This window comes from Siniperca chuatsi, linkage group LG16 (genome assembly GCF_020085105.1).
Source record: "Siniperca chuatsi isolate FFG_IHB_CAS linkage group LG16, ASM2008510v1, whole genome shotgun sequence".
Classification (NCBI taxonomy): Eukaryota; Metazoa; Chordata; class Actinopteri; order Centrarchiformes; family Sinipercidae; genus Siniperca; species Siniperca chuatsi.
The window spans coordinates 26,717,716-26,740,765 of record NC_058057.1 but is presented as its reverse complement, the minus strand read 5'-3'; the positions used below and the strand labels follow the sequence as shown (position 1 = coordinate 26,740,765).

Genomic DNA, 23,050 nt, shown 5'->3' with positions numbered 1-23,050 from the left:
CATTTGATCATTCTAATGAGACAATAACACGGAGAAGTTTCATGGGATCTCGCGTCAAATGAAGCTACAATGAAGGTTAACCAGGAAGGCCACCTCACCCTGACTCTCTACACACATATAAAGGAAATCTTATCTAGGGCTGCAACTAACAATCAATTGTTTAATATATCAAATGTTAGAAAATAAGGACAGATACCCATTAAGTCATCTTCCAAATCCTTGTTTTGTCTCAAGTTTTAAAACAGTTCAGAGTCTGGAACAATTGTTTGGCAATTCTTTTGATAGTTTACTTAAAGCTGCACTAACCAATATTTTTATATTATCAATGAATGAAATGTAATGTGAAAGGGGTCGAGACAATTATCACCAACTGCAGCTCACTTTAGCTCTACGGAGCATTTTAGCGTCTTTTAGCTCGTTAAATGGTCCGTAACTTTACTGTTTTGGTTCAGTCTCAGTGCATCAACCTGTGCGGGCAACTGTTTGCTAACACATTCGCAATATCAACTTTATAAAAGGTGATAAAATGTCCATGTTGTGTTTACGGCTTGTTGCTGCAAATTACATTCCTTCTGTGTTTACTCTCAAATCCTTTTCCAATCTCTCAAACCAGGCATAACGTCCCTGTCAAACATGTATGTATACAACTTATAATCTCATTATGATATTGTTGTCCTCCCTACCACAACCCTCAAACAGTTAAAGTCTAAATCAATTAGGCTAACAACAGAAAATTAATCGCCAACAATTTTGATAATTATTTAGGTAATTTATCAAGTAAAAGCACAAAACATTCTCTGGTTCCAGATTCTCAAATGTGAGGATTTGCAGCTTTTCTCCGTTTGGTCTGTTGACTGGATAAAACAGGAAATCTGTTGAAATCTGGGAAATTATGATGGCCATTTTTAACTATTTTCTGAAATGTCATAGACTGTATCCCCTGATTATAACCGTTAATCAGTTAGTCAAAGAAATAGAGTAATCAACAGATTAATGAATAATGAAATCAGTCACCACAATCAATTTATTGCATTCTTTGAGCCACTGCTGGGTTTACAACAAATTCTGTTGTAAACAGGTAAATTACTGAAGTGATTAATCTGGTTACTCTTGTTGTTTTCTCCTTGTTGAACAGGATCCAACTGAGATTGTGTGGGTTTTTCCTGCTATCTATGCACCTACAATCCTTTCCAGTAAATCAGTAAAAAAACAAACACGAGAAGCATAAGACAGCTAGCCATAGACCAACCACAGTTTGCATAAAATGCAGACACTGGGACAGTGACAACTGAGGGTGCATAGTAATAGCGTCAGAGTGGCATTTACACCGCCCAGTGGTTTAGTGTTATTGCTGGGTTTCATGGTGGCTTTGTCCTGAGGGGCTGTGGCTGTTTGGTGTATGCGACTGACTGTCACGCCCTCTGACAGAACAACGCAGCGCCCAGATGGCAGGGCTTATCTGTATGCTGCGCCGCTCCAAGGACAGTGGCACCAGGCATCTCTGAGGATGTATGTCAGACAGGAACACTGGCCTCAGCCACCCTGCTCCTGATACAATACTCATGACTTTAATGCCTCCACTCACTTCTACTCGTGTCCTTGAAATAGTGCATAACAACACTCAATTCTTTAGAGGATTCCTATGACAGCTTTGAAACTCAAGGGTTCACAGTGATCCATGGTTTTTACATGTTGCATCATGTAAAATTATATATAAAAAAATATATATATTATATCTTCACTGCAATATCTGCTTTACTGAAATCATAAGTCTAACTAGAGCTGAAACAATTACACGATTAATCGATTAGTCGATCAACAGAAAATGAATCAGCAATCATTTAGATACTGTAGTCGATTAATCGTTAAGTCGTTTATTTAAGATAAAATTCACTGGGTCCAGCTTCTTCAGTGAGAATATTCAGCTGTTTTTTCTAGTCTTCTATTATATTAAAATAAATATCTTTGGGTTTTGGACTGTCGGTCGAAACAAAACACTGAATATGTCAACTTTAAGAAACAGTGATGGGCATTTTCACTATTTTCTGACATTTTACTGTTTATTTTCAGAATCAGAAATACTTTATTGATCCCCGAGGGGGAAACTCTTTTGCTACAGCAGCTCACTGTCACGTCAGTGCACACAGGAATAGAAGTACTGAGCAAAAAATATAATACACTATAATACAGGTCCGAAAATCAATTAAATACCAAGTGGGTATAAGTATAAAATAAAAGAAATGTGAAGTACAAAGTGGGTTTACCGGTTGATGATAATAATATGGTATAAGGTAATAGTGCATGAACTGTCAAGTTAAATGCAGCTTATTAAGATTATAATGAGATGGAAGATATTGCACAGCAGTAATAGAGGTATGAATAAATATCAATATCAATAAATAGGGAATTTTAAACTGAAAGGAGTATATTGCACAGGAGTATTAACACAGAATATTGCATAATTATGTCAAGAACTGCAGAGATGTAATGATCAATGTCCAGTTTAATGACCTAGGGATTACGATATGACATTTTGATCACATCTTTGCCAACAGGAAGTAAAGAACTGACTAACGTTTGCAATTTTGTCAATTCTCCATTTGGTTTATTACTGCAGTTTAAAAACTTCAGTTGTTGTTATACAATTACAGTTTAAGAGGGTTAAGCTATCTAATATTAGTTGTCTTGCCGATAAGTCACGATCACTACATATCTTTTTTTGTCTTTTACAGCCACATGAACAATGTTAAAAAAAAAAAAAAAAATTCAAACTCTCAAATATCGATATTTGTATCAGCCTCAAAAGTCCAGTATCGGTTTTATAGAATAGAGTATAAAACAGAATCAACCAATGAGAAAACATAATGGATAAATTTCTTCGCTAAAATAAGTATGAAATATGTAGTGCTATAATGATCAATAATAGTGAAAATGAACAATTTTGACAGGTATTACTAATTGCAGCCACAGGAAAATTAACAATCCACATATATCTACAATGTGATAATACTGTAAAGCAGTCAATACAAAATCCACCTGTGACAACGGACTTATACAACCTGTACAATATGTACATTTTTAGTCCTCTTACACCTTATGTTTGACGTAATAACGCGTATCTCTATGTGAGGTCATGAATTGATAGTTTGAATAATTCTCAACTTAAATTCTTAGGACCTGAAAAACCTCCGGACTCGTTTCCTCGTTAGCTCGTCGTCTTGCATGTGGTGTTTCCAGACCAAGGCCCAGAGGGGCTGTTCAAGTCTCCCCCACTATGATGCGAATGATAACAAGAAAATAAGGTTGATGATGTGTGAACATGACAAAAAGCCCTTCAACCATCATCGCATGTCCTCTCAACCTCTGGAACATAAAAGGCCTGAGTCAGCTAAGAGTCCCAGGACAGATGGGAACGATCTGCTCTCTTAACCACCAGCTGGAAAAGGGTGGAGGTCTGTCTGGCATACACTGTAGTGGCAGGTGGTACGCTGATGAACTGAGAATTTAATATTTCAATGATAATAATATAACCACTACTTAGGAATTTAACTGTAACGATACAAACAGTTTATGGTTCGGAACAATATGCAACGCAGGGTTCGTGGTTCACAATGTCTTTAACAAAGCTGGAATTACAATGAACTCTGTAGAAAAATAGTTATTTATTCCCACTTAGATATAAAACATGCAAAAACTAGGATTTAAGGTTTCTTCATTCTTTCATTCTTCTTTTTGTTATAGGTTTTAGAGCAAAATGCATCGTTTCAGGCAATTCAACATAACAGATGGCAGTGGTGGTAAGTAACTAAGTACATTTACTCAAGTACTGTACTTAAGTACAATTCTGAGGTACTTGTACTTTACTTGAGTATTTCCATTTTTTTGCTACCTTAAACTTTTACACTATGAGTTGTTAGCAGTTCCACCATGAGACATTTCCTCTTTAAACCCACATGGTTTCATTTTTATAACTGTTTGAGACCCAAAGAGGTCAAACTATCCAATATTTCACAAAACAGCAAAGATCAGAGAAAAATCCAAAAACTCAAAACAGATTTCAGTTTTGTTTTGAATCAGAACTTTATTTTTTCTTCTTTCCTGTCCCATTAATCATCTCACGACCCCTCAGATTTATCTGGTGACTTTGGACTTTCCCAGGTTGGGAACCACTGGACTAAACTAGCTAACTGTGTATAAAGCAGTTAAAACTAGCTAACCGTATATAAAGTAGTTAAAACTAGCTAACCGTATATAAAGCAGTTAAAACTAGCTAACCGTATATAAAGCAGTTAAAACTAGCTAACTGTATATAAAGCAGTTAAAACTAGCTAACTGTATATAAAGCAGTTAAAACTAGCTAACTGTATATAAAGCAGTTAAAACTAGCTAACTGTATATAAAGCAGTTAAAACTAGCTAACTGTATATAAAGCAGTTAAAACTAGCTAACTGTAACTAAAGCAGTTAAAACTAGCTGACTGTATATAAAGCAGTTAAAACTAGCTAACCGTGTATAAAGCAGTTAAAACTAGCTAACCGTGTATAAAGCAGTTAAAACTAGCTAACTGTATATAAAGCAGTAAAAACTAGCTAACTGTATATAAAGCAGTAAAAACTAGCTAACCGTCACAGGGGGCATTTTTTATGCAATGACTACTTTTACTTTTTGATACTTTAAGTATATTATGATGATAAATAATACTTCTGTATTTTTACTTAAGAAGGATTCTGAATTCAAGCCTTTTACTTGTAATGGAGTATTTTTACGTTTTGGTATTGGTACTTTTACATGGAGTACGTTGGTACTTTTCATCCTACTCCAAAATATTTGCAAAGTCCATATGATAGAGTTTTTTTGAGTTAATAAATTACATGCACAGTCACTTTAACACACTATCACCTGGCCCTCCTCTTCTTTCCTCTTCCAGTAAATTTTCCAGTAAAATTCAGTAAATTTGTGCAAAATCTATGACGTTCCCTGGGACACCTGAACTGTGGAATGTATCTTCAAGGGCCCTTCAATGTTAAAATATGATGTGCAAAATGTGAGACAAAAACTAATAACTAATACACTGACATCAAAACGGTTCAACCATCTTTGGGAACTAAAAAATAGCAGTTTGTCTGCACAGCTTTGCTATCACATTGTGCTTAATAAACCTATAAATGAAACTAGGTTCAAACGTAAAAAGACTGAAATCAGAGTGGCCTCTCGCCTACAGCCTTTTTTTGTGAAGCAGACACGGTTAGCTACAAGGTGTTAAAAAACACCTGTGCTAAGGTCTGACACCTTTCCTGTTACCCGAGGATCATTTTCGGTGAGAAGACCAGCATCCTCGGCTCTTACCCGAGCTTCATTCTGGCAAATAGGGCTACTCTACTGGGTCTCAATTACGAAGGAAGGATAACAAGGCAACACAAATATGTTGAATCTGCTGCCAGAAAAGCATGTCACTCTTTATCCTGGCGGGGGGGCGGGGGATTTGGGCCAGAAAACCATATGGTTCTGGTAACAGCAGGAGTGAAGGGTTAACTGAATCTAAACGCCCCCATAAATCACTGACAGACACTATAAATATACTGCACAGCACCTGGCTGGTACATCTGACGTCAGTACAGGCCGAGTGACACATGGGGGGGGAAGACACAGCATGTAAGTGCAAACTCCAACATAGAGAAAAGGTTTGCTTTTGGTGAAACTCAAGTTGTAGTAAGTCTTAGTGTTTTGTCTTAAACCTTCTTAGAGTAGCAGGTAGGTGTGTGTAGAGCTGAAGGAATGAAAGCCATTTTCAAAATGCAAGTGCAGCGATTTTAATTGTAATGTTGATTTTAATTTAAGCACCGTATCATCATTTTAAGCTCGTCCCCTTAAAAAGTTATAATCCTCAAGATTTTTCATAAAAATCAAACCCTGTTTTTGATACTATTCATTTTGTTCAGCGTTAGCCATTCAATGTGTTTAGATTCTGTAACTAGCTCTCTATATAGTCGTTTTTTTTTTTTTATTGTTAGTGGCGAACTTGCATGCTGCATTCAAATCACCCGAGTTAAGCTTTAAAATGACAAAGCCTCATTCAAACACAGTACGCCATTAGCAATCAGGGAAATACAGCAAAAGTAGTAGAAGTAATTTTTCAAGAGACACAGTGACTAACCCTGAGTGAGTGCTCTTATTTATGAAATTTACTTTTTCATTTTGCAGTTAGTATGACTAATAATAACTAGCCAGCATGTTTGTCTATGCTGTTTAACTAAATTGATAAAAGGCTGCACCTGCCTAAAAACCATCTTCACACCTGTGGTTCTGTTCATTTGGTCTGGGCCGAGGAAAAACAACGATATCGTTAATATAACATTGTTGCCTCTTAGTTCTGGTCTGGTTCGTGTTCACACTGACTTTTTACAAAAATAACCAAGAGGAGTAAACATTAAGTTACGCAGACTGACAGTTAACTCATTGATTGGACAGTTTTGGTGACGTCATCCTGCGGCATCTGGACCAACGTGGGGAAATCGAATACTGGTGACTGACAGCAGGACATGCAGCACTTTAATGTGGATATTTATGTTCTGTGGTGTCACAAAGAACAGATTCAGCATTATTAGCATTATTAGACTGCAAATCGACCACATTTTATGAATAATGACAGACAGGTCGAGACAGAACGAAGTTATTACTGTGTTATCACTGTGTCACACACTTTTTAACGTACTTAATGAACTGCCAAAGCACACAGAGTAACTGCAAACCGCAGTTTTAACTACTTTTGACTTTCTGATTGATCAGGGAAAACCAAGGGGCTGATTAGCATACGCGTTACCCATGGTTACCAACTGATTTACATAAATATATATATATATATATATATATATTATACAGATGGATTATAAGATTGCTTCCTGAACAGTTCACAATCAGCTGATGGATTTTAATAGTAGTTTCTTTTGAAAGCATACTAAAATCATATATCTACTAAAAAAAATAACCTCCTTTTCAAAGCAGTCTCGGCCTGGTTCGACAGACAGCACTCAAACCAGCCGAACTAAACAAGCAAACGCTTCAGAGTTTGTTTTAACTGAACCAAACAGGTTAGGTGTGAAAGCACCCCAAGGCAATATTATGGCCGGACAAACTAAATCATAAGTCATCTGTCACCAAATGATGTGCTATTTTGAAGAAATGCGCACTTGCTCCGATAACAAAAATCAAAAAGACTGGTAACTGAATAAAAGGAGACAGAGAAGCCATCCACTGAGTTTTTATATGTCACTGCCATGACAGTTTTCCACACAAAAGGAAATCCTCCATGCTGAGAAATACTTTTCACTCAGCACTATTGACGGGGAGCCAGGGGTCTGCTGCTGCTGACAAAGAGCTGAGGCAAGGGTCTGTTCATGGCTTCAACTCAGCCTGGGGAGTGTATGAAAGCACACAGTTTTATTCAGGGGGGTGTGCTCGCTGTAGAGCTCAGCGGTTTTCAAACGGGGGACAAGGATCTCCCAGAGGGTCTTTGTAGCGTCCTCAGCAAAGTGACATATAGCTTAATGTCACTATAAGTTAAGCAGTACCTTTTACCTTAGCATCTTAAAAGTGACTGCTATGTGCCGTGTCCGTAGGGGATTAGTTTTACGAGAGGAGGCTTGGTACCAGAATGTCTCATTGATTGTAATCAACTGTGAGTGCTGAAGCAGTTAATCAATTAGTCTAACAACCAAAAAAAAAAAAAAAAAAGAATAAGCGATAACAAAAACACCATATGCCGGTTGCAGCTTTGTGAATGTAAATGTCATTGTAAATTGAATCTCTTTGGGGTTTGGGACAGCGGGTCAGACAAAACAAGCAGTTCGAAGACACTTGGGCTTCACCTTGGGCTATGAGAACTTGCAATAGTCATTTTTCTCTATTTTTTTTAACCACGTCGATTATCATTATATCGATTATAATCGCTTTACGTAAAAAAATGTTTTGGGGGGTTTTGTAATTAGTTTAACCCAACGTTGTAATTCTCTCTCTCTCTGCATAACTTAACACATCTCTATCCTAACGGATTTTGTTACATATAACCTCTGAGCTCTGTAACTACAAACTGACAAACTTAACATTTTGCTTGCGATGGTGGTGATTCATGAATTGAGGGTTCGACAGTTGCACTCATTATCATTGCCTCTGGAGAACAGCATGAGCTGAGTGCGTAAAATGTTAATGGAAATATAGATGTAGTCTCTGCTATAGTTTTTACATAATGGCAGGCACACAGCTCTTCCCCTGAGAGAACGAACTGCAGAGAGTTTCAGGCATGGCGCTACAAGCAACTAAGACAGTCCAGCAGCTCAGTCTTCAAACACACAGTCTTCAAAAGCAATCTCATTGTCCCTTCTTTAGCCTTGAGAGAACAAAGATGAGTGGTGGGGGTGGAAAATATATATCTCACCGGTCACTCAAATTTCTGTTTCTGTACTGAAATGCGACCACAGCTGGCACAAAGTCTGTACATGAGCTCTTTTTGTAAAAGTGATCAAACACTTAGTAATTCTCAATATTTCTTGCATCAGTTCGAACCAGTAACTACACGACGGCCGCTCAGTCAAACAAAGCACAGCATGTGGAAAAGATGCGCGCCCCGGGTGCACACGCAAGTTTCAGGACCGCCACCTGCGAGCGTGAGGCAGTTTTGACCGACGACACAATGATTAACCTGGTTCTGACAGCTTGTGGAGGATTCTTCCCAACAAATACCAATTACAGCCGGTTTGTTGGAGACAATGGCCCCATGGCAGCACAAGGCTGTTGTCAGTATCTCCAGTGAACAGCTTTTTGGTTTTTTTCCTTCTTTAACTTGGCCCTCAAAAATGCAGTGTGGATAAAATTGTCTTTTGGCATCGCCCACCTCGAGAGGCTCTCTTGAGGAGGAGGAGGAGGAGAAAAACAGGCGCAAGTGAGCATGACCGACCCTGCTGAGTGGGAGGGAGGCTCAGCAGGAGGGGTGAAGGGGGAAAATCATCTGTATCCTTTTCCTTTTTTAAACATTTCCATTTCGAAGGACCCCCGGTGGCTTGACACTCAGCTCTGCCTTTCAGGAAGCAGGCCAGCCGAATGCAGCTCTCGCCTGGCCTGTGACTCTGGCGGTTGCCAAAGCTACGGAGAGACGTTTGAATACATTGCAGACAGGGAACTGGTGAGACGCAGTATTGATTATGGTGGTACAGAAGTGGCCGTGGCAACGAGTCAATAGGGCAAACTGTTTGCACCTTAAGCCTTGCACAAAAGGCCGGCTCTCTAAGAACAAAAGGCGAAATAAAATAGTGTATGAAAGAGAGAAAGGGAGACCGTGGGGGAGAAAGCCTGAGAGAAATAAACAAGAGACAAAGCTCATGATCTCAATATGGTTTGAATTCAAAATATTGCTTTGGCAATACCATCCAAAAGTAAGAGAGAACTGAGCAACACAACACAGACACAAACAGGGAGAATACAATCATGAGTGGAGTGGAGGGAGGGATCAACGCTGTCTCCGAGCCAGAAGAGAAAGAAGCAGAAGAAGAAGAAGAAGAAGAAGAAGCAGAAGAAGAAGCAGCAGAAGAAGAAGCAGAAGAAGAAGCAGAAGAAGCAGAAGAAGAAGCAGAAGAAGAAGCAGAAGCAGAAGAAGAAGAAGCAGAAGAAGCAGAAGCAGAAGAAGCAGAAGCAGAAGAAGAAGCAGCAGAAGAAGCAGAAGCAGAAGAAGAAGCAGAAGAAGCAGAAGAAGAAGCAGAAGAAGAAGCAGAAGCAGAAGAAGAAGAAGCAGAAGAAGAAGAAGCAGAAGCAGAAGAAGCAGAAGAAGAAGAAGAAGCAGAAGAAGCAGAAGAAGCAGCAGAAGAAGAAGCAGAAGAAGCAGCAGAAGCAGCAGCAGCAGAAGAAGAAGAGACCGATGGGAATGGAGGAGCATGTGTGGTGAAGCAGTGAGGGTGTTCACCTGGAAGGCCTGCCAGAGCCGATCAGCCAGAGCGCTGATCTGAGAGAGGATGTGACGAATGAGGAAGGAGTTTGACATGCTGCTGCTCCCCAGCGCGATCAGGTACTCCGTCAGCTTCTCTGCAGTCTGGAGCTGAGGTTTGGAAAAAACAAGATTTTACTGATCGAGATTCCTTAAAACTTTCTTTTTTACTAACCTTTACAACTTAATGGCATCAAGAACTCAAAATCTGTAAATCGACTGATTGTAATTCTACCAATCACAAACTGGATACAATAAATATGCGCTGACAGTTCATGCCGTACTGAGTAACGACACCACACAACTGTACGCTGCATGTATAAAAGACTGCAAGGTGGACACAACGCGCTCTACAGAAATCTCCAACATCAATTCATTTGTCGATATTTGCTTAATCGTTAATCGATTCGTTGTTTTATCTAAAACAATGTGAGAAAATAGTAAAATATTATATTTTAGAGCTGGAGGTGAAATCTTCAAATGTCTTGTTTTGTCAGACCAACAGTCCAAAACCTTAAAATATTCAGATTAGTAAAATATATGACAAAGAAAAGCAGCTAATGCTCTGCTTTGAGAGGCTGAAACACTTGAATATTTAACATTTTTCATAGATAATCAATATTTATTTGCTGTTACGTCCATGTCAATGAAACAATCCATTTTTTTTTTTTTTTTTTTTTAGATCATCTAGCGTTGTCCCACTCTTTTACAGAAGATGCAGTGAATTCAACTGGCCGCCAGATGGAGCAGTTTAAATTTTTAACTACAATAAAAATGTATTTTTCACACACAAAGATTATACTGTAAATGACTTTTCAAAGAAGCACCAAGCTAAATCTTCAGAGCCACTGTGTTTACAAAACAGCCACAGGGAAGAAACATTATGTTCTTTAAGCCACGTTAATTATGTTGCCTTAAAACAAATACTGTTTTGTTCTCTCACAACATTTTTGCATCCAATGCATTTTGAATATGAAAATCTGTTCTTCAAGACTGGAGCCTGGACAAGTAACGCCACTACATTTTTAAAGTAACTGCAATTTACCTTGACGATAATTTATTATTCGTTTGTTGTAACATTCAATCAATTGTGTGGAAATGTGTGAGACATGACATTAAATCCCACTTAAAAAAAAAACTTCTTTTCCATATCTGCTGCTATTTTTAAGTCAGCCACAAAGAAACTCCTCCACACAAACACACAGCCTCCAGAGGCCTCACACGCCGAAGAAACACAAAACAAACTGTCTGAAGCTCATTATTAAGAAAATATTTTAGATGTTGACACAAGATGATAAAAGGAGCAGCAAAATATTTTTAATCTTCAAAATCATTTCAAACTAAAAAAACAACAACATAAATGTCTTGTACAACAGAGTTTTTGTCAATGAAAGTCACACAGAGGAGTCCAACAGCCTTTGTTCAAATAGGTTGTGCTCACTGACAGTTGTTTCTCGGCTTATTAGAACATTTTCAGGCCAGGTGGGGTCGTCTTCCTACATAGCTTGCTACTTAACTAGCAAATAACAAGTATTTGAGTAGTAGACCGAAATACCAACTCTTGAATCTGTATATTTCTTCAATATTTGTGAAAAATATTAAGGGCTCCTATTGTTGTCACAGCTTTCCTGTCGACTGATAATTACGTCGTCAGGACAGATACATCACTTGCTACTGATTGGTTAAGGCAAAATAAAAAATAAACCCCCTCCCTAACAGATATGGGCTAACATGAACATAATAGACTGGATGAATGAAGTGAAACAAAATATAATTCAGTCTGATTATAAGACTACTACAAGATCACCCAAAGAACAGAATCATAACCCTTCTCAACAATTACACAAAGCACGTGAAGACTGGAAGGGCGAACTCTCATGACCGCTCCAAAATCTATTTAACACTCTTATACTCCACTTTAGATTGCTAACTGAAGGATGGGTAAATCCAAACCTATTAAAGGGTAAGGTTTCATTCTGTGTTTTCTGTACTGTCGACAATACCAAAACCATCAATGTGTTAGTCCATCCCTCAATACTAACTCATCTTCAGCGGAAGACTCATCCCCCCACAATGCACCACAGAGTGCCACAGGAAGTCATTCCTGCCTGTGGCCATCAGACTCTTTAACTCCTCCCTCTAAGGGTTAGTCTGTTTGACCCTAGGTCACTAAACTGGACACTGAGCATTACATCTCTGCCATAATTAATAATAATTGTGCAATATTCTGTACTACTCCCGTGCAATATTAGTTTTCCCATGTTAGTTTTTCTTATTTATTGTATTGATATTATATACCTCTATTACTCTTAACAGTACATGCACCTCCGCTTACTACTATTACTTATTACATATTTGGTGACATTGACGAAAATCTTTAAAATAACTCAAATATATAGTTTAATTTTAAAAAACTCTGTAATTTCCTAAAACAGCTGATCACTGTAGTTTTTAATCAAACTAACAGAAGGAAATAGTGAATCTGTTGGGGACTATTTCCAGCGGCGGATGAATCCACATGTGGTGCTGTAGTGAGTGTTTGGGGCAGCAGGACGGTGTGTGTGCGGCTGAGTCAGAATAAACTACAGTGTGTGTGTTCATGGTGATGAAGGAACATGTCAGCCAGTGCAGCAGAGCGGCTCGCTGATGTGTTTTAATAGTTTCTGGACGACAGTGGAGGAAGAAGATCCATCAGGCTGTGATTCACACACACACCTGTTAGCAGATACGTTCATGATGGTTTGGGTCTGAACATGGCATTTGTTGACAAATAGAAAAATACTGAATATTGCCAGACTTATCCTTTTAGCTGCTACATCCTGATGCCAAACACACGCAGCACACCATTAGCTGCTGCCGCGGGTTTTCATTTCTCTCACCCTGGAGGGGTTATGCTTAGCATGCATGCTCACATACAGCAACAGCCTAATTCATTTTCACTCCATTTTTCATATTTTCAAATGAGAGCAGCCCAACACATCCAAAACGTCCTCTGTTGTTGTGCCAGTAGGCAGCTCCACGGCAGCAGCTGGGGATAAATTGTTTGGCTCAAGGGCGTCATGACCACTGTTGCTTTTCAAATTTGTTTTGGGGAATTCAACTAGTAACCTTGCACAACTCTGCCGTGCACAATTAAAATAGTTTGATGCTTAACGCTGATCAGATAGGCGTGTTTGGTCGTGTTCTTCAAACAGAGTGTGAGCAACTGAAAGAGGAATAAAAAAAAACAAAAAAAACAAAACCTGAAATTGAATTTGCTTTGTATTGCCTCTGCTGCTGACTACCGCTGAGTGCCGAGTGATTCGAGGACATCATGTGAAATTGTCTAAATGATTATCCTATCAAGAGATTAATTCATAATTTGAAACAATTGAAGGGAGGAGATTGTTATTCAGTTTTCCTAACCAGGTTTTCTCAGGCTGTAGATTGATGAGGCCTTCCTTCTCTCCACTTCGACCTCTTTGCCTTTTGATGCACAAGCCTGATCAGACCAGCTGGTTTGGTTGTTTACTTGGAGACGGATACGAAAAGTAAAGGAATATAAGAAGCATTTGAAGAGTTGCTGTGTTTAAAGTGTTTTGATATTGTGATAGAGGTCAGTTTCGCTTTGAATTTAGCTTCTCGCTGCATTCATCAGCTGATTCTCTAATGTCCAGCTACTGTTTAAGTCCATCTGCAAGAGTCTCTTCCATTCAGCACTTTCCTGATGCTTTGACCATTTTTTGGTAATCCTGGTGGGCTGCACTATAGTTGTCACGCTCCAAAAAAGTAACATCAAAAGCTCTTGTGCTTTGCGCCTCAGTTACACGCTGCTTGCACATATCAATAGAAATTAGGGCTGCAACTAATTAACACTGATTAACTGTTTAGAAACTCAACTGTACAGAAACGAGGGCTGGGTGATATATTGACTAATTACCAAAAAAAATTTAAAAAATCTGGTGTGTAAAATCTCTACATTGTGAAAATCACTTAATTACAACATGCACAAAAAGATTACTTTCACTCAAAAAGTGAATGTAGGTGATAGCTGGCTACATTACCCGTTTTGAGTCAGGACACTCCCGTAATCTACGGCATGAATAATTAAAAGTATTTGTGCACTTGCCGCAGTTTACGGGACAGCGGTGACTCAGGATGGCTAGCTGGCTCTTGTTATCTCATAGCGAATCAAACCATTTCATCTACAAGAGGACTCGATTGGCCAGTTTAAAAAAAAAAAATGACTGACAGTTACCACGCCCTCTCAAAGTCTCTGGTGTGCAGAGATACCAACAGTTGGATCAGATGACTTTGTGAACAAGCGTTCAGTTTGTGCTGAAACTGATTATTAAAGCGGATGTCTGTGAAGCGAAGCATTGGGTAGTGACGTTCTACAGCTGTAAAGGTAAACCCCTATTCTTTAAAATGACAGCCTTCCGAGTGGTCAATCATGCTTTGGTGTTTTGCGAAATAGAAAATAAAATTGTGAATCTTTCAAGCTTAAAAGAATAAATAAATCAACTGTGGATTTATTTAGAAACTGTTTTTGGTTTGTTTTGCCATCATAATTTCCAGTCCACATGATGATCTCTTCACGCGTCACGTTTGGGCCAACCAAGAGTCCAAAACCCAAAGATATTCAGTTTACAATGATGTAAAACGGAGAAAAGCATCAAATTTTCACATTTCACAGAATGTCATGTAGTTAATACATGACTTACTGATAAAAAATGTTGACTAATCGATTAATAAACTAATTGTTTCAGCTCTAAATGCAACAGCCAGTCCTTAGACAGAGGGAACGCCGAACACGTTATTGCGGTACGTAAAGAGTTACTCTAAACTAGATTTTGGAGGGAGGAAAAGGTCGCTGCACTGGCCTCTACGGGCTGAAATGGACCACACCCATCACAGCTGGGTGTGTCCAGGTGTGGTGTGGCCTACTTACTTGTGACCACACCCACCCAATTATTAGACCGGGTGCCGCAACTTTTCATTTGTTCCCAGAGCGACTCTCAATCAAATTCTACAAAAAGAGTCTATAAAAGCACTTTAGCACTGGTTTCGGCTCCCCAGTATATTTCTGACCTGCTCACTGATCCAACCAGACCTCTCAGGTCATCCAGTCCCAGTTTTCTAACTGTTCTTAGAATAGGATCCAGATCTGGGGAGGAAGCTTTTAGTTGATGTCCAGGTTCATCGCTGTCTTTGAGTGGGAGGGAGCTTTTTTTTTTGTATCTTTTCCTGTCTTCTTCAGTTATTGCTGAATGTTCTTGTCCATTATTTCTTACATTCTTCTGTGCATGTTACTTGTTGTTGTATGCCCTTGAAAAAACTATTTTTTTATTTCTTGGAAAGCCAAGATGTGACTTAAAAGGACTAATGGCTGTCAGTATACAACCATGTTCTGTAACATATGGAGCACGCTGTTGGACAAAACTACCCTCTCTTCACCAAGATGTTAACATCCAGAATGTCTTGCAAAAAACATCTGACAAAAGCTCGACATAAATCTTCAATACTTTATAATCCCATTCTTCATGTTTGCAGGCAAATGCTGCAGCCATAAAAGTGAAAAGGTAGCATTGTCTGGAAAGTAATAGATTGATAAAAAGGTGTACTTGAGCGTTCTGTTTGGGCTTGAAACACATGAGGCGAGCTGGATGCAATATACGAGAAGGTGATAAAAGTTCTTCCAGTAGACAAAAGGATGACACGGTAAGATGAGGTGGATGTGAGGCTATATGAGGCCAGCCAGACACTAAACTGTTCTCCTCTCTGAAAGGTTATTACATGAAATATGCCTGCAGTTGAAAACAGTGGGAGAGTGACATTTGAGTGACGCCACTTGGGATTCAGGATCTGCAATTTCACCGTCTGGGCTCTTCATCTTGTCCAATCTCCTTCCTCCTAGACCGTAACGACTCCTCCAGGTGTGTCGGAGAAACTGAGCCAGAAATAAGAGCTCTCCTCGTGGACTTGAGCGGCGCTGAAGGCAGGACCTGCCACTGGGTAAATTGCAGCTGCTCGCGGCATTACTCCTCAAGATGGAACACACTTAGACTTTAAGCACTAAGCTGACACTGCTAGAGGACTCTTATTCAGCCGTTTTCATTGTTTGACTACCTAGCTGGGGTTTTAGAAAAGGGACGAAAGATGATGGCGGGTTCCCTATAGTACCAAAGCGTCTAGAAGAGCGACTCTCCATATTTAACTGAGCTTTTGACTGGTAGCTTCCCATCATGTTATATTAAACTATAAAGACACTATTAGCAAGTTTAAATACTCAGTGACCTTGCCAGTTAAACGCGACGCAGACTAGAGCTGAAATTATTAAACAATCAGCAGAATAATAATCAACAACAGTTTAGATATTTTTGATAATCAATTAATCGTTTCAAAGTCATTTGACGAGCAACAGTTCCAAACCTTCCCAGGTTCCAGCTGCTCAGTTGTGAGGATTTGCTGTTTTTCTTTGTCTTATGAGATAATAAAGTGAAGATTTTTGGGTTTTGGACTGTTTGTTGTACAAAACAAGCAATATGAAGACATCATCTTAGGCTTTTCTGACCTTTCATAGACTAAAACAATGAATCGATTCATTAAGAAAACATGAATTGATAATGAAAATGATCGTTGGTTGCAGCCCTAAAGTTTCCCATAATACATTTAAAATGGTGAGGAAAACAGACAAAAAGGCATGTCCAAATGAGAATGACAGTAAAATTAAAATGGCATTTCTCAACCTGGGGGCCAAACCGTTTTTATATATAGTTTGTAAATATACAAAGTTAAGAAAATTAGGGCTGCAACTAACGATTATTTTCATTATCAATTAATCTGCAGGTTATTTTCTCCATTAATCGAGATTAATCAACTAATTGATTCAGCTCTAAAGAAACTGACATTTGTTTTAAGATGTACAATTAGTTGATCAACAGCAAACAATCAATCAATCGTTTAAGTCATTTATCTAGAAAAAATTACAAACACTCACTAGTTTAAGATTCTCTATGAATCAGATTCTATTCTATGTGAGGATTTTTTTCACAATTTTTATTTATTCAACAGAGTAAATGACTGAGAAAAATGTGACACATCAATCCAAGACCATCATTAATTGCAGCTTTTTAGGGCTGGGCTTTTTTTATTAGAACATTAATATACTAGTACATTCACATAAATTAAAGTAATGTAATTAAACCAGCTGAAAAAGGAAAAAACACCTCTTTGTTTGTGACACACTTCGCCTCATTTTAAAGCCCCGACCAGCAAGTGGTAGGCTGTTGGGCTGAGCACCTGAGCTGACAGGCCAAATCCTGCTGATGTTGCAGAGGATGAGTTTACAACAAACTTTCACTAAGAAAAGCAAAGGTTTAAAAAAAAAAAAATAAATCCCTTCAGACTGGGCTTCTACGTACACCAAGATGTATTACAGCAGTCCCTGCATGACAATGAAGCAAAGCTATAGGAGCCTGTGGAAGATGTATCTTAAACTCAAACTGAGGACGCTGCGCCTCGCCCTCCAGTCACCAGAACCTAATGTCCTGGGCCAAATATAAAATAGTTTTTGAACAGCGTGTTTGACAGATTTGTCTGGCGTCAGAATGTTTTAAAGTCGTGTCCCAGTGGTTGTCTTCCTCTGCTGACGCGCCTTGATCTTGTCAGGAGTCTTTCCAGTATTATAATTACCCCTGCCCTTCATCTCTGACCTCCCCTCCATATCTGAATTGTCGTGAACAATCAGTTTGACTGGCAGAGCGATGGAGTGTTCACTGGACGTCAAAAATTTTAAAGAGTTCATTAATCCTCAAAGTCTTCTGCAACGTCCTTATTGGAGGAAGTTAAAGAGATTTCTGAGGAAATTATTTTAAGAGAAATTGCGCGAAGGTTACCTTCTCACAGAAAAATCTTAGAGACATTAAGCTCTGCGGTCAAAGTCAGAGAGGTTATGTGTGAATAAGCTAACTTTGCTTTGTACAGTACACGTGCGAAGTCAACTCATACCGAGATCCATGTATGCTATACACGGAAAATGCAGTGATTTGTGCTTGGCTTGCCACTCATACAATAAGATATAAAAACGTAGAAAAGGCCACATTTTCTAAAGAAAATGTAAGTGTGCTCAGTTGCGCTGAAAATCGCAGGTGCAAACTCCTGTAGACAGTTTAAAATGTTAATTGTTTGCATGTGAGATGTTGAATGCGAGTGTCAGTCGAAGCTGAACCGCTGAGAGGGTCTGAAGTGTCTTTTGAAGGGTAATCACTGAAATCTGGATTTCAAGTTCAAGCCCTGTAGGCAGTTGAATTGTCAGTTTGCACAAAAGCACTGAAATTCATTTGAGCAAGTGAAAGTTGAGGTAAAAAGGGCTGTAGCTTTTTCACTTTCAAATTAAAACAGAACTAAATAATGGGACAATATTAGTGATTTGACTGTTTTGTCCAATTGACTACAAACTCAATGTACTTTACATTATTGACCGCCATTTCCCTCGATACACTGTAAGCATTTAGATTGATTTCCTACTGCCCAGGCAGCTAATGGTTTCTGCTTATTTGAGTAAAAAGGTAAAAATCAACTAACTTGCAGAGACTCATTGTGTAAATTGTGTGGGATTGCAGTTAACATCAGGACCAGTGTTCTGGTGGCGTTTCTGATACTTTTCTGATATGGTGGATATCAGTGTTATATTACAGGAACTGTTTGTTTAATAGTATATTTCCCTGGCTTCATTTTGGCCTGTGCACACCGTCCAGAGACCGTCCTCACAAGAAAAATGACAGCAATGAAATCAGTCGATTGTTCAAATGCCTAAAAACTACCTTTTTTTTTTTTTTTTTACAATTACCAGACAAAGACCTGTAGTGGCCGTGTGAATTATGACCATAATCGATAATAATGGTTTAGATTGGAGGACCTGTTTATCTAAAAAGGTTCTCACCATAACAGGAAAGAGACAGTTTGCTGTCACAGGTTGAAATATATTATTGCTAAAACGTTTTGTCGATACATTGATTAGTCAATCGACAGAAAAAACATTGCCATTTATCAAACAAAAATCCCAAACATTTGCTTCACCAATATGAGGATTTGCTGCTTTTCTGTGCTTTACATGATTGTAAACTAAATATCTTTGGGTTTTGGACTGTTGGGTGGACAAAAGAATGAATGAAAGGAAATTCTTTCATTACTTTCGGGATTTTATGGCCTAAACAATTAATCGACAGATTATTTGAAATAATTGTTGCAGCTTTACAATGAAATAGAAGTTGAACACTGTCGGCAGAGTAGTCATGCCACACACCACATGGTGGCAAACAACTGCAATAACGGAGATCATTTTAAGTCTGAATGAAAACGTTACATTGGGGCAGCAGAGCAGAAAAAAATATAAATAATTTCACAATAAAAGTATAAGCAGCGTGCAGTTCCTTGAGTTCTTTGGCCCATTGTGTTGTTTGGTATACATACACGTGTATTATTGTGTCCCAGTGGATAACTAACATCAAACACAGACATCAGTTTTAAATATCAGGTTTTAGTGCCACCTCCGCAGAAACAACGTGCAAAGGCTTCTTTCCAAATCTGCCATTTTGGACTGTAGTTCACCCGCCATACACGGGGGCATCCATAATGGAAAAGGCAGAGAAACCAATTTCTCTAGGCTCGGTACCATCAATAGACCAAAATGTGATGCAGCCACGAGGTGTTACATTTTGAGCAACAAGCACAGCTGAGATCAGTGACCCGTATCACCCACAGCTGAATGATCACATTTTAAAAGCTATTCCTCTGCCTGTAAAGGCCCCCATTTGACTCAAGAGTAATAAGTTCACACCCCTTCACGAGGCCTTGTCAAAATACACTGGGGAAAAAAATGAAATGAAACTCACCAAAGCAAGAAGACGAGGCAGGCTGAACGAGAGTGAGCACATCAAAAACATTAATTATAGATGCATTCATCTCTATAAACAGACATCTGCATATGAATGCAGAATCTGTAGGCAAGGGACAAGATTTTGGTATTGGGAAGCGCTCTGGTTTCCGTTTGTAGTCCGTTGGCTGCATGCAGGTAAACAGTAAGTGTGAAGAGCAAGAGAGGCAGAACGCATTGGCCGAAACGCAATCTCGGAACCCATCGGCTAACCGACGAGGATTTTGCTTTTTCTCAATCTCGGAACCCATCGGCTAAACGTCCGACGAGGATTTTGCTTTTTCTCAATCTCGGAACCCATCGGCTAAACGTCTGACGAGGATTTCGCTTTTTAATCAATCTCGGAACACAAACATTTTTTTTTTTTTTTTTTTTTTTTTTTTAAATTGATCTACATTCAAATCGTCGTCAGACGTTGGCCGATGGGTTCCAAGATCGCTAATCGGACTGTAAAGGACGACCGGCGCACGGAAGAGGAAGTCTTGGCCCGGCTATATCCGCTGGCCCCGAAACTTTGGCCGCCGCCCCCAGAGGCTGAATCGTCATCAGACGATAGCCGATGGGCTCTGAGATTGCCCACGCATTGAGCATCACAGACTGGGGATATCAAACGGTAGTGGTAACAAAGAGAGGATTTTTACTTTAAACAGTGCAATCTCACTCCAAACACAGAGCTCACTCTATAAAAAAGGTGCGATGAGGAAAAGGTGAGAGAGTCTGCATAAAGTGCCAAATCTCGTGGGAGCCTCACAGTTTGTCGCAAAAGATTTCAGGTGAAACTTGTCTGTTAATTAATGGCATTTAAAAAAATACAGGACGACAGCTGCTCACACTGTCAGGAACTGTTGGAACGCCATGTTTACATTATGTGGGATGGAAGGTATGGATGGGAAAGATTCCCATGTTTACGACTCAACATGGCAACTGACAGTCAGTGTGTTTCAGCTCTTCACTCGGCTGGAGGTTCCAGCTGTCTTACTTAAATAAATAAATTAATAAATAACGTTACTCATCTAATGTTGAGGGACGGTTGCAGAGTTGGTTGTGTGAAGGTTAAAAAAAAAAAAAAAAATACTCTACAGGTCAATATGGCACTATATCCATTTAAAGCTTTTAATCAAGTTAAACAGACTTGGCGTCCATGTTTGTTTGCTTTTTCAGACACTTCCATATTATTTAGAACCAAGTCAGATATAGAGCTGCAACGATAGGTGATTAATCAATAAGTCGTTCGACAGAAAATTAATCTGTATAATGTTTTTTTATAACTGATAAATTGTTTGTTGTCAGTTTTCAAACAAAGATGCCAAATACTGTACAGTTCCAGCTTCTCAAATGTGAGAATTTGCTGCTTTTTCTTGTCTTACATTACAGCAAATTTAATATATTTGGACAAAACAAGACATTTGAAGACATCACCTTGGACACCGGAAACTGAGATGGCCATTTTAGGATTAGTCGATTAACCGAGAAAATACACGGCACATTAATCGATAATGAAAATAATCGTTCGTTGTAGCCCCACTCAGATATATTGGTTTTCAAACAATGAGTTTCCCTTTTAAATCAGAAACCAGTAACTACAGTGACTTCCGCATTGCATGAACATGCCAGTTGACGGGTGGGGTTAACAGGAGGTAGGTTTTGATTTATAGTTCAGCATCAGGATGTATTTTAAGCGACCAGGCTATGTCGGGCTTTATTTATATTGCCCACAGTAACTTTGGTAACATCCTTTACGATACAGAGCAACAGTGGGAAAGTTTGTGTCGCTGCTGACTAGGAGAGTTCTTTCATTCACTGCGATAGAGAGCGGTGATCGCAGTGAGCAGAAGGTTTGCAGTGGAGAGGACTTTGCTAATTAGCTTGCTTGCTAGTGTGTTACTGAAAGGAGGAAATAAGTGTTTCTTCAACCTCCTTAACGTTGTCTTTACTATCGACAACCTCCACCAGCATCATTGGAGGAGCAAACACAAGCTGACCAGTCGCAGAGCTTGCCGAGGGTATCAGCCATGACATACTCTAACCGATCCACAGTAAATACAGCTTCTTTGTCAATGTCATTATTAGATTCAGTGCTTCTACTATCAGCTCCATTCAGCCACGGCAGGCCATCGACTCAGTCGTTATTGCCAAACCAATCCTTGGCCTCATTTTACCTTTACATAAAAATGATTCCACACAGTATACTGTATATACTGATATTAAATGTGGTACTCGGTATCAGGAAAGAAAACCACACACCTATAAATATACCTTTAAATCTGAAGGAACGCGTCTGCTCACTGACATTTACCAGGAAGACACATTTTAGCAATCAGCATCCTTAACTCCAAACACTAACCTGCTCTACTTTATGTCTTCTGTTTCATCTTTTCCTTAACGCCAGGTTTTTGATGGTGCTGTATAAATATTTTCTGTTCTTCTATGGGTTTGTATGCTTTAGTGCCCATTTCCTGACATGGTGAGGTAAAGCCAATTTTCCACCTCAGTGGACAAAAAAAATAAAAAATCCTCTTTTGTATTCTAGTCTAATAGTTTCTTAAACTTTTATACCCAAACATTACCAAATATTCCAGCAAGTCACAGAATCCCTGAAGCAACTCCCCACCGCCCAAAATAAGTGTTGGCTTTATGAGAACCTGCCTATGCAACATTAGGTAAAATGGAGTCATAGTAAAAAAATAAATAATAATCATATTGCACTCAATTTTGACAGATATTACGATATGATTCACAAATAGTGGGAAAGATCATTTTTGCATCACAATTTTCATTTTTCACTGAAAAAACCATTAAAATCATGATGATGATGTGACATTTGTTGGGGTCTGTACCAAAAAAAAAAAAAAACAAACATGTTTTCTTACATGTGGAGAACAAGGCGTGCAGGCCGGGGCGTCTCTGCAGCTCCACAGTACAGTATTATAATGTTTTGTCACACATTTTACCTTCATCATAAAAATTGCAGCTTCTGCGTTTTGGCCAAGCTGCGATTTCGATAATATTTTGATTAACTGTGCAGCCCAGTGGAGTCAGAATGGAGTATAGCTTAAGCAGTTCAAATGTTTTATTCATCACATCTGAATCTATGACCGTTACACGTTCCCTTTAAAAATGGTAAAGCAATGATTCATCATAATCACGTACTGAGTCCAACTAAT

General features: G+C 38.9%; 1 protein-coding gene across 6 annotated transcripts in view; it reads right to left on the bottom strand.

Moving 5' to 3' along the window:
- mei4 (meiosis-specific, MEI4 homolog (S. cerevisiae)) overlaps positions 1 to 23,050 on the bottom strand; it is a 105,629-nt gene that overhangs the window by 72,836 nt on the left and 9,743 nt on the right. For 5 of the 6 annotated variants that reach the window (XM_044170143.1, XM_044170146.1, XM_044170148.1 and 2 more), the window contains one exon: positions 9,950 to 10,081. The exons of the other annotated variant lie outside the window; for it this stretch is intronic. Coding sequence is in view for 3 of the 5 variants with exons in the window: in XM_044170148.1 (XP_044026083.1) it covers positions 9,950 to 10,081 (132 nt within the window). In the remaining 2 variants the exon portion in view is untranslated. The remainder of the gene's footprint in view (positions 1 to 9,949; positions 10,082 to 23,050) is intronic. 6 annotated transcript variants of the gene reach the window in all.